At 41.7% G+C, this 15,453-nt stretch overlaps 1 protein-coding gene across 3 annotated transcripts in view; it reads left to right on the plus strand.

The window, feature by feature from the left end:
• The window catches only part of LOC149473603 (ceramide synthase 2-like), a 174,750-nt gene that overhangs the window by 146,927 nt on the left and 12,370 nt on the right, over positions 1–15,453 (plus strand). For all 3 annotated transcript variants that reach the window (XM_089675632.1, XM_089675641.1, XM_089675650.1), the window contains one exon: positions 12,584–12,690. In XM_089675632.1, the coding sequence (XP_089531758.1) occupies positions 12,584–12,690 (107 nt within the window). The remainder of the gene's footprint in view (positions 1–12,583; positions 12,691–15,453) is intronic.

Here is a 15,453-nt window from a genome sequence, read left to right on the forward strand (position 1 = left end):
TTACGGACATTTTCTGACTTGCTCCAGTCGCAGGGTAAACCTTGGTAAAAGTTTTATGTCTGTTTTTTATTCCCTTTTATTTTATAGTGAAGTGAAGAGTCTATAGTCTATAGTGAAGAGTCTATGTGTCTCTTCGTGTATTTTTTTTATTTTCTGTAACTTTTTATACTTTGTACATATTTTATGCACTGCCCATTTTCGGGATATTAAATCTTAAAATTAATAAGTGACTTCTGGGTATTTAAGCACGGGCTCATATCTCCGGAGAGTTTAGATTGTATTGTATGTTAGTGTCTTTATATGCTCGGCCAATCTGTATGCACTGCGTGTTGGCAGATTGCGTGCAGATTGTAAAGGTAACAGATCTGCCAGACGGAGATCTTTGTGTTTGTGTGTGATGTTCCAACAGACCGTTCTGCGGATAAACTGTTGAGTGGTGGCAAGCTACCGTTTGGGGTGTGTCTGGTGTGGGGGGGTGTGGACAGTGGAAGAGTGATTGACACCGGGGTTCTAGCCGTAGGATAGCTGGGGGAACCCTAGAAGGGTGTGCTAAGCTGCTCTTCAACCCCTAGTGTGCACCAGATTGTATATAAGTATCGTGTGTGTGGTCAGCTAGCTGGATTGGAGTGGAGTCTATATTCGGTGGTGGACAGAGGTAGCGCAGGCTGTGAAAGTGTATCACGGCCGGTCTTATATACGTATATATAGTCAAAGTTAAGTCCCCCTTATTCCCTCTTACCCCAAGTCACAGCCGCACGTGCGCGCCTCAGTTAGCTAGTCGCTGTGGGCGTGTGCATGTGGGTTGGACCGTGACAGATTGGTGGCAGGTCATATTTCAGCTACTCAAATCTGTACATTTATGTCACATTGAGTTTGAGGAAGTGGAGTGACATCCATGCCGATATATCACTTAGTGGGTTAGTAATGCGAGAGGAGACTGAAGGGTTGAGGGGAGGGGTAGAAAGATAGATTTGTGTGTCATCAGCATAGAGATGGTACCTAAAGCCATGGGAGTTTATAAGTGACCAAGGAAGGAGGTGTAGATGGAGAAGAGAAGGGGTCCAAGGACAGAACCTTGAGGGACCCCTACAGAAAGAGGGAGTGAAGAGGAGGAGGCAGCGTTATAGGTAACGCTGAAGGAGTGCTGCGATAGGTAGGAGGAGAACCAGGAGAGAGCAGAGTCTCGTAGGCCAACAGAGTGGAGTTTTTTGACGAGGAGGGGATGGTCAACCATATCAAAAGCCGCAGAGAGGTCAAGTAGTAAGAGTATGGAGTAGTGGCCATTGGTTTTAGCAGTTATTAGATCATTAGTGAGTTTTAGTAGGGCAGTTTCAGTGGAGTGTAGTGAGCAAAAGCCAGACTGTAAAAGATCAAGAAGGTTGTTGTCGGTGAGGTGGGAGTTCAGGCGATTGTAGACTAAGCGTTCTAGGAGTTTAGAGGTAAATGGCAGCAGGGAGTTGGGTCTTAAGTTATTCAGTTTGGTGGGGTCCAGGGAGGGCTTTTTAAGTATGGGAGTGATGTGCGCATGCTTTAGAGGGGAGGGGAAGGCATCAGTAGAGAGGGAAAGATTGAAGATGTGAGTGAGAGAGCATAGGATGGAAGAAAAGGGTGACCATAGTAGTTGTGAGGGGACAGGATCCAGAGGGCAGGTAGTGAGACGGGCTTCTGAGAAAACCTTAACCCCTTCACGCCTAAGGGTAAAACAAATCTAAATGCCTAAGCACAATTCTGCAACGTTGACATGTTAGTAAAACCGTACATATCGTCACAACTACTTTGTACATCCAGGTGGATTATACCTTGTTTTTTTCAGGACAAATTGGGCTTTCATTTGGTGGTAAATGGTCATGGATAGCTCCTAATTTTTTTTTATTATTAAAGGAAAACTGGGCCAAAATAGTAAAAAAAATCATTTTTTTATATTTAACTGTGTGTTTCTTGTTACGACCATAACCTACCACCAAAGAACAAACCAAAATACATTCTCCAGTTCTTGACGATTGCAGCGATACCATATATGTGTATGTTATTTGTTGTTTGTACCCGTAGTACAGCCCAGAAACAACAGTGCGCATTTTGTTTTTGTCTTTTTTTTTTTATTTTTTTTTTTACATAAAACACACTGTCACTGACATTGGCATTAACACTAACTGACACTGATACCAATTTTTTTTTAAAATCCTGACCTTTGACCCTGATCTTTGCCCTTGACCCTGACCTTTGACCCTGACCTTGACCCAAACACTAACCCTGGTACTGAACTAGATTAAACCTTGATCTAGGTATTTTTCTTTATTTTTTAATATTTATTTATCTTTTTTTTTTTTTTTTACAAACTTTTTTTTTCTCTCTCTATGTCAGGAGTTCGAGAGATACAATGTATCTCTCTTCTCCATTCATAGAGAGAGAGAAAACAAGGGGGCCGGGCTGCACAGTGATTGATCACTGTGATAGCCAATCAGAGGCTATCACAGCGATCACGTGACCCGGAATCGGGAGTCCCGGGTCCCGATCGTTAGAACGGGACCCGGGGCTCTCAGTGACACCGCGGTCTTGGTGCTGGGAGTGCGCCGAGCGGCGCGCTCCCAGCACAAAGACAGGTACGCAAATATGCGGCCCCACGGAAAAAAGCCCAGGTCCGTGAGGCCGCATATTTGTGTTACGTCGGCGTCAAGGGGTTAATGACCTCTTTGGTAGTAGCAAGGTCAAAAGAGGAAAGTGTTGAGGGAGGTTTAGTATAAGGTATGATAAGTGGGATGGATGTCTGTGCACTGGCAATGCCCCTACGAATTGTGCCAGTCTTGTTTTTGAAATGAGTTTCAATCTTGTGAGCAGTGAGTGAGGTACTGAGTGGAGGTGGAGAAAGTAGAGAGTTAAAAGTAGAGAAGAGACGACGAGGACTGGATGACAAGGTATTAATAAGAGTGACAAAGTAGGCTTGTTTGGCAGCATGAAGGGAGGAATTGTATATTAAGAAAGCAGATTTATATATGGTGAAAGCTTGTTAAGATTTGGTTTTACGCCACAATCGCTCCAGCGCATGACTGTGTCGTTTAAGATTTCTGGTGTCGTCAGTCTGCCAAGGTTGTAATGGTCGGGACCTGATGCTTCGTGTTGTTAGAGGAGCAAGTGAGTCTAATGTGGATGAAAGTGAACTGTTGAAGACAGCAGTGGCCAGTCAGGGCAGGACAGGGGAGAAATTCTGTCATAGAGTTGGTCAGTTGCAGAGTGGAAAGGAGCAGGGTTCAAGTTGTGAAGGTTTCTGCGGGTAATTGTTTGCTACTTGGAGGGATAGGTGTTTGAAGATGGGAACACTGTGAAGGTGATGAGATTGTGATCAGAGAGAGGAAAGGGAGTGTTTGTGAGGTTGTAGGGAGTGCAAATATGGAAGAAAACAAGGTCTAATGTATTCCCATCAGAGTGAGTGGATGACTGTATACATTGTGCTAATGCAAAAGATGAGGCTAGGTTGAAGAGTTGGGATGTAGCCGGGTTGTTGACATTAATAGGGATGTTAAAATCTCTGAGAATGATAGTGGGTAGTTCAGAGGAGAGAAAGTAGGGTAGCCAGGCGAAGAAATCATCAAGAAAGTGGGACACTAGTACAGAAGGCTGATAGATCATTGCAATCCTCAGCGAAATGGGAGAAAACAGCTGAATGCAGTGAGTTTCAAAAGAAGAGAAGGATAGAGAGGGAGCGTTAGGGAGGACTTGAAAGGTGCTCAGTGGTGATAAAAGCAAACCAACTCCACCACCTTTCCGACCACTGGGTCTGAGTGAGTGGGTCCAGAGGAGGCCTCCATAGGAAAGTGCTGAGGGAGAAGAAGAATCTGCTGCTTGAAGCCAGGTTTCTGTAATTGCTAGTAGGTTAAGGGAGCGGGAGACAAAAAGGTCATGGACAGAGGTGAGCATATTACAGACAGAGCGGGCATTCCAGAGCGCACATGAAAAAGGGAGGGTGGTGTTTGGGAGCACGGGGACTGATACTAAATTGAGGGGATTGCGGCTATTCCCAGGAAGAAAGAGGATGCCTGGTGTGAGATACTGGAGGACCAGGGTTTGGGGAGATATCCCCAGAGGTTAGGAGAAGAAGGGTGAGGAAAGTAAGATGGGAGCGGGATGTACACAAGTGTACATGCCTTCCAGTCCTGGTGTTTGGGTCAGCAGGAGAGTGAAGTATCAGCAGGAGGTGATGAGAGCAGTAGTAGGGAGATGGTAGCAGTGAGGGTGAGATGTACAAGTTTTGGGGTGGAGCAGAGGGGTAAAGAAGTGAGATTTTGGGAACGCAGGATAGTAATATGAAAAGGAGGAGTGGAGGGGACATATTAAAAGGTACACAGAGTGTGACTCAGACTTGTAAGAGATGTTTCCTAGGGTGTTTGCTTGCAGTCTGCCCAGCGTGCAGTAGAGTTTTTTGCTGTTGTTGTGTCTTCCTGCTGCTTGAGTTATCCTGCTTTAGTTCAACTGCTGTGTTCAGCTGTGTCTTAGCACTCCAACAAAAACAGCACTCACGCACAAACCAGCACCCCATCTGTGACTATGCCACCCGATCTGTGACCACCCACATGAGCTGATCTAAATTAATAGGGAGATGGTCAAATGAGCACTCTTCTCCGCCCCAATTAGGAAATGATAGGGATCACATGAATTGGGGTGGATGTTTCTCAAACACAGACCACAGTCATAAAAAGAGTGCAAATAGAGGTGAGAACTAATCAACATAGACAAAAATATATATACACTATTTGTTCTGAAATTAACAGGAGTCCATGCGTTGTTGCAGTTTAAAGTGGAGAGAGCAGATAGCAGCATTTACCCAGAGATAACAGGAGTCTATGCGTTGTTGCAGTTTAGAGTGGAGAGAGCAGATAGCAGCAATTACCCAGAGATAGCAGGTAGGCAGAATGTGTTGGACAGCCGTGTGGAGGGTATGGTGATACAGTATGTGTAGGAGAGCAGTGTGGAGGGTATGGTGGTAGGCAGTATGTTCAGGAGAGCAGTGTGGAGGGTATGGTGATATAGTATGTGTAGGAGAGCAGTGTGGAGGGTATGGTGGTAGGTAGTATGTTTAGGAGAGCAGTGTGGAGGATATGGTGGTAGGCAGTAAATGGAGGAATGCAGTGTGGAGGGTATGATGATGCAGTATGTGTAGGAGAGCAGTGTGGAGGGTATGGTGGTAGGCAGTATATGGAGGAATGCAGTGTGGAGGGTATGGTGATGAAGTATGTGTAGGAGAGCAGTGTGGAGGGTATGGTGGTAGGCAGTATATGGAGGAATGCAGTGTGGAGGGTATGGTGATGCAGTATGTGTAGGAGAGCAGTGTGGAGGGTATGGTGGTAGGCAGTATATGGAGGAATGCAGTGTGGAGGGTATGGTGATGCAGTATGTGTAGGAGAGCAGTGTGGAGGGTATGGTGGTAGGCAGTATATGGAGGAATGCAGTGTGGAGGGTATGGTGATGCAGTATGTGTAGGAGAGCAGTGTGGAGGGTATGGTGGTAGGCAGTATATGGAGGAATGCAGTGTGGAGGGTAGGGTGATGCAGTATGTGTAGGAGAGCAGTGTGGAGGGTATGGTGGTAGTCAGTATATGGAGGAATGCAGTGTGGAGGGTATGGTGATGCAGTATGTGTAGGAGAGCAGTGTGGAGGGTATGGTGGTAGGCAGTATATGGAGGACTGCAGTGTGGCGGGTATGGTGATGCAGTATGTGTAGGAGAGCAGTGTTGAGGGTATGGTGGTAGGCAGTATAAGGAGGAATGCAGTGTGGAAGGTATGGTGGTAGGCAGAATATGTAGGAATGCAGTGTGGAGGGTATGGTGATACAGTATGTGTAGGAGAGCAGTGTGGAGGATATGGTGGTAGGCAGTATATGTAGGAATGCAGTGTGGAGGGTATGGTGATACAGTATGTGTAGGAGAGCAGTGTGGAGGATATGGTGGTAGGCAGTATATGTAGGAATGCAGTGTGGAGGGTATGGTGATACAGTATGTGTAGGAGAGCAGTGTGGAGGATATGGTGGTAGGCAGAATATGGAGGAATGCAGTGTGGAGGATAGTCAGTATGTGCAGGAGAGCAGTGTGACGAGTACGAACATTTTGCTGTAAAATGCAGTTTGCTGATATTGTGGGCTTCTCCCTATTGGTAATGTGAAAACTTTTGGAGTGCAGACAGTAATGACTGTGGACAGGTGACAGCAGCACAGGTTTGTACCTACATGAATCAATGAATGCAGGAAGGTTAGGTGGCAGGCAAGGCCGCAGTGTCTGGAGCTTTTGTATGTTTGCTCCCTCTGCCCTGCCTTTGCCCCATCTGCAGTTGCCGAAGGCTTGGGTGTATCTGCCTCTGCCTCTACTCAGTCTACAAACCCATACAAATGGGATGAAGATTTTGAGGTGATATGCAGTGTTGTGTTTCTTCTCTATAACATAGAGTTCATTTACTGCAAGGTTCAACTTTTCTTCCATCTTTTCATAGACCAATAGCATTGTGAAATCCCCAAGTGGTCTTTAGTAAACTAGAGCAGTGGTATCATTGGAGCACAATGGTTTGTTCTGTGATAACCTACCATGAGCAACACTCAGGGGTTGATTTACTAAAGGTAAGTTGCACTGTGCAAGAGCAGTTGCTTTAGATCTTAGTAAATGAGCCGAAGCTCTGCTGACTTCTATCATCCAGTCATGTGCAAGCAAAAATGCTGTTTTTTATTTTTCTTACACCTGATTGGGTAATCTTTACAAAGAGAAGCTTTACCTCATTTACTAAGCTCTGAAGCAATTGCACTTGCAGAGTGCAACTGCACTTTGCAAATTGCAGTTGCACTCTGCAAGTGCAATTGCTTCAGAGTTCAGTAAATGAGGTAAAGCTGTTTGCCTTTAGTAAATCAACCCCTCAATGATTAATTTATTTTCTTTCCATATAATCAATGTTACCTAATTCAAGAGATGCCTACAGATTCTTATTGTCACCCTTGGGTTCTTTTGTTCATGTTGTTTGTGAATTTGAAGCTTCCTTGAATTGATATTTATATCACTCCTACAGAGAAATGCAACACTGCTAAACGTCATTCTTGTGATCACCACGTGAAAAAAAATTATTTTACAAAATTCATCAGAATAAATTTCTTCGATCATCCACCGCTTGAATAATTGTGTAAAAAACAAGATATAAATCTGTGTGGTGCTCCCCTCTCAGGTTGCACTCACCAAACTTAATTGCCTCCCACTCTCATGGTTGGCATGCTGAGCTTAGGATCATATTTCTCCAGGGACTAGATCTCCCTTCAATCAGTAGTTTTGGACCTCTCTAGTAATCGTTCCCGATCTCCAGGATTAAATGAAATTTCCTTCCAATACTCCACACGTATAGCACATAGAAGATAGAAAATGTAAACCCCACATGGTGCAGTACTTCTTAAAATGCTTTATTTTCCACTAAAGAGTACTACTTACAAGAAGTTAAAAAAAAGAAACAACCCCAAAGATGTTTAAATCTCTAATAATCCATAGAGAAAATACTGAACAGTGCTCTCACCACCGCCAGTCCATGTTTCAGGTGTGACACCTTGGTAATGACACACCTTTTTATAGGCTATCAATTGAGACTCAACCAGCTGATATTAATTTGCTCTGACAAAGGGCAGGATTGCTTTCTACTTACTAATAGATTTCAGCTGGTGTCTTGGCTTTCCATGCCTTTTTGCACCCCCTTTTCTTCATGTGTTCAATACTTTTTCCCTGTGGTATTCCATTTTATCACACATAACTTAACCACTTGCTGTCCAGAGGATTTACCCCCCTTCCTGACCAGGCCATTTTTTGCGATACGGCACTGCGTTACTTTAACTGACAATTGCGCTGTCATGCAACGCTGGACCCAAATGAAATTTATGTCCTTTTTTCCCACAAATAGAGCTTTCTTTCAGTGGCATTTGATTGCCTGTGCGTTTTTTTTATTTTTTGCGCTATAAACAAAAAAAGACCAACAATTGAGGAAAAATATAAATTTTTGACTTTTTGCTATTAAACGTCCAGTAAAAAATTGTAAAAGATCAAATTTCATCATAAATTTAGGCCAAAATGTATTCTGCTACATCTTTGCTAAAATAAATCCCAATACGTGTAAATTATGCAGAGCCATACAAAGCAGTGTGCAGGAGCTGACAGGGGAGAGAACTGTATTGCTTACATCTGAAATCCTCGGAGATCGCCGGGTGCCGGCAGGGAATCACCGTCCGAGACCTGTTAATTGACAGCCGAGGCCATGAATGGCGGAACTGCAAAATCACGTATATATACACGTGATTTTGCACATCAGTGCTGCCCTGTAGCAGTATTTCTGCTATAGGGCAGTGCTGAAGCTGTTAATTTCTGAACTTATTTGTTTTGGTTTCTTGATTGCATGGGTTGTTAGCGGCATGTGCTGAAAATTTCATGTCAATAGCACCTTTAGAAATATATTTTATGAGAAAAATGGTGACGTGTGAAATACATGTTTTATTTATTTATATATATATATATATATATATATATATATATATATATATATAATATTTCTATATATACTGTGTGTGTGTGTGTATGTATGTATATGTATATATATATATGTATATGTGTATATATATATATTTATATACACTGTATATAAATTCAAACAATACACCGTAGCTAGTTGAAACACAAACAATCCAACTTATTAATCATGCCGGAATATCTATAGTATTGAAAGATACCTACAATTTGGGTGTTTCTATTATAAAGAATTGACAAATAAGGTGAGAGAATGAATAACGAGAATTTCAGCATCTCAGTCTTACAGATCATCCACCAACCATGGGTGCATACCCGTTGGGATCTGTTCTTCGCTACAATAGCCACACACAAACACTTTTGCTATTTTTTGCTATTTTGCACTTTTGCTATTTTTTACTTGATATCTAACAAGCAGGTAGTGGAAACTCACATATTCAGACTGTGGCACATCATTTCTTGCCAGACTCCCTCCTTTGATGTGTTTCTCCTCAGTTGGGGGTTAGTCTTGAAGGTCTTCTCTCGGCAGTGTCATATGACCCATGAGAGACAGGGAGAAGCTGAAGACTTGGTTTAACATCTGAGAAGTGGCAGACAGGTATGAGAGCTGATGGTTGGCACAGTAGGGTCATAATTTGTGTGATATATTTTCCTTTTGAACACTATTGAAGTATTCTGTATTAAATTTTTTTAACGTAATTTAGAGGAAACCTCTACTGAAAGAAAGATGTATACTGCCATTGCTGATCTCCTTCTGAAAATGCTAGTTGCCTAGTTGTCTTATTTCTTTCAGTTACTAAACAAGCAAATGGCAAGAAATATAAAAGGAAAGCCTTTGCATCACCTTAACAGCTAAATAAACAGCAGTGGTATTTTTTCAGCACAGGTTCCCTTTCCCCACCTTCTGTCCAGCTGTTGTAATTACACAAACGGTTGGTGCCCTTACTAGGGTGGGTGGACATACCCATACATCCTTGTGTTTATGTTGTGTTATGTGCAGGCTCCTCATCTCGACAAAAGTTCATTGTTTAATTGAATTCTATTGAAGGGACATTTTGTAAAATGTTCTTGTTGATCAGCAGCTGCTGATCAGTGTATTTTGATGACAGCGGATGATGGTTTATGTGGATGGAGGAACCTGTTTATTTTTTTTGGCCCACTGACTGAACAAAAAAGGATAACCGTTAAAGGCCAGGTTTGTTTTTTACTTTTTTTTCTTTATATAGTAAGGAAAAAAACAGTAAATATTATCCCTTTCCTGCCATGCGTAGGCAAATATATGGCTCCACTGAACTGTGCTTTTATCCGTGTGGGCTGCAGATTTGCATGTCTATCTTTGTGCTGGAAATGTGCCACATGGCACGCTCCCAGCACAGAGACCAGGGTCTCACTGACAGCCCTGGGTCCCGTACTAATGATTGGGACCTGGAACTCCCGATTCCGGGTCACCTGATTGCTGTGGTAGCCTCTCATTGGCTATCCCAGTGATCAGTCACTGTGAAGCCCGCCCCGTGTTTTCTCTCTTTTTTAAAAAAAAATAAAATAAATTATAATAATTAAAAAAAAATTAAGGGAAAGAAAACTAGATCAAGGTTTAATCTAGGTCAGTGCCAGGGTTAATGTTTGGGTCAGGGTCAAAGGTCGGGGTCAGTATTTTTTTTGGACAGGATTTTTTATTTTTTTTTTAATTCAGTATCAGGGTCAGTTAGTGTCAGTGTGTTTTAGGTTATTATTAATAATATACAGGATTTATATAGCACCAACAGTTTGCTCAGCGCTTTATAATATAACGGGAGACAATACAGCAACAGTACAATTCAATACAAGAGGGATAGGAGGGAGCTATCCTCGGAGCTTACAATCTAGGAGGGAGGGGCTAGTAGTACAAAAGGTAGTAACTGGGGGATGGACTGGCTGGAAGAGTAGAAGATCCCATTGTTAGCTGAGGGCAGGATAGGCTTCCCTGAAGAGATAGGTTTTCAGAGATCGCCTAAAAGTGAGCAGATAGTCTAATAAATTGGGGTAGAGAGTTCCAGAGGATGAGAGAAGCTCTGGAGAAGTCCTGGAGACGAGCATGGGAGGAGGAGACAAGGGAGCTAGATAGCAGGAGGTCCTGTGAGGAGCGAAGAGTACGGTTTGGGTGATATTTAGAGACAAGATCGGTGATGTAATTTGGGGCAGAGTTATAAATGGCTTTATATGTTAATGTTAATGTTTTGAATTTTATCCGTTGGGCAACGGGAAGCCAGTGGAGGGATTGGCAGAGAGGGGTGGCGGATACAGAACGGTTAGTAAGGTGGATGAGTCTGGCAGCAGCATTCATGATAGACTGAATAGGGGATAGCCTGCGATTAGGTAGGCCAATGAGGAGGGAGTTACAATAGTCAAGGCAAGAGATAACAAGGGAGTGAATAAGTTGCTTAGTGGTTTCAGAGGTTAGGAACGGGCGTATCTTGGAGATGTTGCAGAGGTGAAGTCTACAAGATTTGGACAGTGATTGGATTTGGGGCTGAAAGGACAGATGGGAGTCTAGGATTACACCTAGTACCCTGGCATGAGGGGAGGAACTGATGATTGTGTTATTGATCTTGATGGAGAAGTCAGGGGAAGGGGCACGAGCTGGGTGGAATACTAAAAGCTCAGTTGTGGAAAGATTGAGTTTGAGGAAGTGGAGTGACATCCATGCCGATATGTCACTTAGTAGGTTAGTAATGCGAGAGGAGGCTGAAGGGGTGAGGTGAGGAGTAGAAAGATAGATTTGTGTGTCACCAGCATAGAGATGGTACTTAAAGCTGTGGGAGTTTATCAAGTGACCAAGGGAGGAGGTGTAGATGGAGAAGAGAAGGGGTCCAAGGACAGAACCTTGAGGGACCCCTACAGAAAGAGGGAGTGAAGAGGAGGAGGTAACGCTGAAGGAGTGCTGCGATAGGTAGGAGGAGAACCAGGAGAGAGCAGAGTCTCTGAGGCCAAGAGAGTGGAGTTTTTTGAGGAGGAGGGGATGGTCAACAGTATCAGTAAGGTATGATAAAAACAAGCAAAATGCGCACTATTGATTCTGAGCTGTACAATGGGTTCAAACACCAACTAACATACACATATGTGGTATCATTGTGATCATCAGAATCAGGAAAATTTATTTTGGGTTGTTCTTTGGTGGTAAGTTATGGTAGTAGTGAAAAATATACAACTAAATGAAAAAAATGGGTTTTTTTTTACTATTTTGGGCCAGTTTTCCTTTGATAATAAAAAAAATCAGGAGATATTCATTACCATTTACCACCAAATGAAGGACCAATTTTCCTGACATAAACAAGGTAAAATCCATCTGGCTGCACAAAGTAGTTGTGATGGTATGTGTGGTTTTACGAACACATGTCAAAGTTGCAAAATTGTGCTTAGGCATTAACGTGTTTTACCCTTACGCGCAAAGGGGTTAAATACCACCAACTTTCCAATTTTACACTTTAATTAGGGGAATAACAATGTATGTTAGTGTATAGCAACCAATCAGAAAACAAATTTTGGTATTTTGAATGTGAAAAATTATAGAATCTAAAGGTGGTTGCTAAGTCTAGGTTCACACCTATGCAGGTTGCATTTCTGCACTGCGTTTTGCATATTTGCACTTGCGTTTTTTATGCGTTTTACGGTTTGTTTTTTAATTTTTCTAATTTCTCTTGTTGCTAGGCAGATTTTAAACGCAAAACACATAAAGAACACAGCAAAAATGCATAAAAAAGCAGCAAAAACACAATAAATGTTTTTCTGCAGCATTCCCATTGAAGTCTATAGAACCAGAAACGCAACGTTTTGAGTTAAAAAAATTCCTGACCCTTTCCAAAAAACGCATTGGGTGAAAACACAGAGATGTGAACCTGTCCCATAGGAAACCATGTTAAACATGTTAAATGGACTGCTGCAAAATGCTGCGGAAAACGCTTAGGTGTGAACCTAGGTAAGGGTTACTATGTGTAATGTTCAGTGCACTAACCTAATACTCCCCTAAGACTTGTATGAAATTAAGTTATACTGGATATCTTTTCTTCATTTTTTCCTTAGCTAGCAAAGATGTGCAATTATAGCAAGTGGAAGAGGACATGTAATGTCTTGTTTGTAATCTTTGCTTTGGTATTCATTGTCACTCGTCTGTATCTGCTTCCTACAAGGTGAGTCCTGATTTGTAATTTGTGACCTTTTTCAGATTAGAAGTGTTTTACTAAGAGCTGTTTCCACATAGTAAAACTGTTTACTGCAAAAATTCCTTGAAAACATGTGCTCACCTATAGACATACAATGGTAGTTCATGTTTATGGAAGGTTGTCAATCCCAATGTCCACAGGAATGCTCAATCATGCAGTTTATTAAACCTGCCTCGATCACTACTGTACCCTGTGTGATAAACTCCCCATCTTATTGTCAAAAAATAATAAGAGTAAATTAGAAACTCAATTTGGTCTTTTATGAAAGTGTATGGAATATTTGGTGCCCATAACAATTTATCAGATTTATTATGGCTGGATGGGCCAATATGGAAAGGACTAGGTCAACAAGTAGCCCGTGAAGACACATGCGTTATCTACTGCAAAGAACATTAGTGAATGACATTTTAAATTCTTGAAACATGATTGTACAAACTGTATTTTTTTTGTTTTTGTTTTGACCAATTTTCTTATTAGAAAGTTTTCAGTTATACAAAATACAAAAACATATCAGCAATTACTTTCGTGTAAGAAATCAGACATGAATAAGCCTTTCAGCAGGCACATTTTGGATGTACACAGCAAAGCATCCAATTAGAACCCATAGAGCAGACTCAGTAACAAGTCTAATTCAGCAGCATCAGGTATGTACATGAGAGACGTTTAGCAGAGAACCTTCATATGTAGTATATAGTCATTCCATTGACCATAAAAAAAAAACATAAGAAAACATAAAAAAAAACATGTGTCTGTTTACACCCAAAAGCCAGCAAGGAAGGATCTCTAACTCTCACTACTGTGCAAGAGCTTGGACATTTTGGGCCGAAATAATAATAGGCCAACCCTGTTCCATTGCATGACCGCTATAACAAGCAGGGTTAACATTCTAACAACCGAAGTGAAACCAGGGAGAGAGGGGCAAACCATGACTTCCATTGTTTAGAAAATGTATTAGGAGGTATATTGATATTGTTTTACAAGATATAGAGTGGAGTTGGGGTTGTATTTTTTTTTACCAAAAATTGTGTATTATATGGTGTTTGAATGCATAAAAATTCATTTTAGTGTGTTTTTTTCCTGAAAATAGAGATTGATAAACATTTGTGGAAATATTGTGAAAGAAAAAGTTTGCACTTGTCACCATTTTATTCTACGGGGCCTCTGCTTTCAGAAATTATATAATTTTTTGGAAGTTTTAAGTAATTTTCTGGCAAAGAAATATCGTTTTTAGCATGTGCGAAAAGTTTTAAAATTGCCTAAGACGCGAAGTAGTTGAAGTTTACAAATAAAACAGATGTAAAGAAGAATGTATCCCCTTGTGCAGGCAGCTGGATCCTGGAAAAATCTTCACTGCAAGGAGGACTGTCCTCTCCCTGTCTCCCAACTTGCCACTGCAATGGTTAACAGATTTGGGTCTTTTAGGCAGAACAGCAATAAAGATTACCCAACAGTGACATGCCCCCTCCTTGCTCTTCCTTCAATGAAATAATTTCTTTCATTGACTATACTGCTTGTAACATGATCAGTGAATAAGGGAAAGTCTGATCAATTACAGGATTCTTTCCCCCGTTCACACATCATGTTACATACTGTGCAATCAATGAAATATGAAAAAAAGGAAAAAACAGCGCAAACATAGACCTTTACATGAAATCAATATTACAAAGTGCAAACATAAGTGAATTGAGAACGCCCGATGGGAGGGGCGAAACGCGTTGACGCATTTCCGGTTTGTACTCCGTACGTCTGACGTCACTTCCGGTGAGTGGAGCGCACGCTGAGCGGTGCGTTCCAGCGGCCATCTTTTGGGATCTGTATATGCGGTGTCTCTGTAGAGCTTCTGCTGAAACCTGGAGCTGTGATGTGAGATTCCGTGGGAGGTTGCCTTGCATCTACTGTTTATCTGGAAGAAGCTGATCCTAATAAATATGCCTTTTTAAATTGAATTGAATGTGAGTGACCTTAATCCTTGATTTCACTTATGAATGGTGTCTTACAATATTACACTATCTGAGATTTTTTTCTCCCTGGTCGGATGGTGGAGCCTATGGTGGAGAGGAGGATTCCTATAGAGTGGATACGAAAGAGGGTGTAGGATCCCATAAAATTCCTAAGAGGCGTTTTTTTCACCTTTATCTGGTGAGTGCATTTGATATTGGTTTTCACGGGTGGAAGGTGGAAGTTCCTCTATATTAGAAGAAGAATTTGAAAATATTTTTTCTTTTTTTCTTTTTCTTTTTTGCACTAATATTTTTTGAACTTTGGTTTATTTTGATGGACTTTACCACTGATTAATTTTTCACTTATGTTTGCACTTTGTAATATTGATTTCATGTAAAGGTCTATGTTTGCGCTGTTTTTTCCTTTTTTTCATTGTTTGTGTTGATCACAGTGCACAGCAGCAGGATAGAACCTGTATTAGAGTGTTTTACTAGGCGCAGGAAGAATTTTTAGTAATCAATGAAATATATTTTTTCAGTGGAGGATCAGAAAGGAGGGTGTGTCCCCATCAGACCATCTATACTGCTTTTCTACAAGAAGCCCTGAAGCTCTTAACCATTGCAGTGCCAGACGTTTAGGGACAGGAAGAGGACAGGCATCCCTGCAGTGAAAATTTCTCCAAGATCCAGCTGCCTGAACAAATGGGACAGCTTACATTACAGGAAAGTGATACGACCAAAGCTATAGGCATTTTTTTAGCTGGACTTTAGCTTAAAGCTGGGTTCCAGC

This window comes from Staurois parvus, unplaced genomic scaffold (assembly GCF_062004578.1).
Source record: "Staurois parvus isolate SC_StPar_1 unplaced genomic scaffold, SC_StPar_1.0 ptg000013l, whole genome shotgun sequence".
Taxonomy (NCBI): Eukaryota; Metazoa; Chordata; class Amphibia; order Anura; family Ranidae; genus Staurois; species Staurois parvus.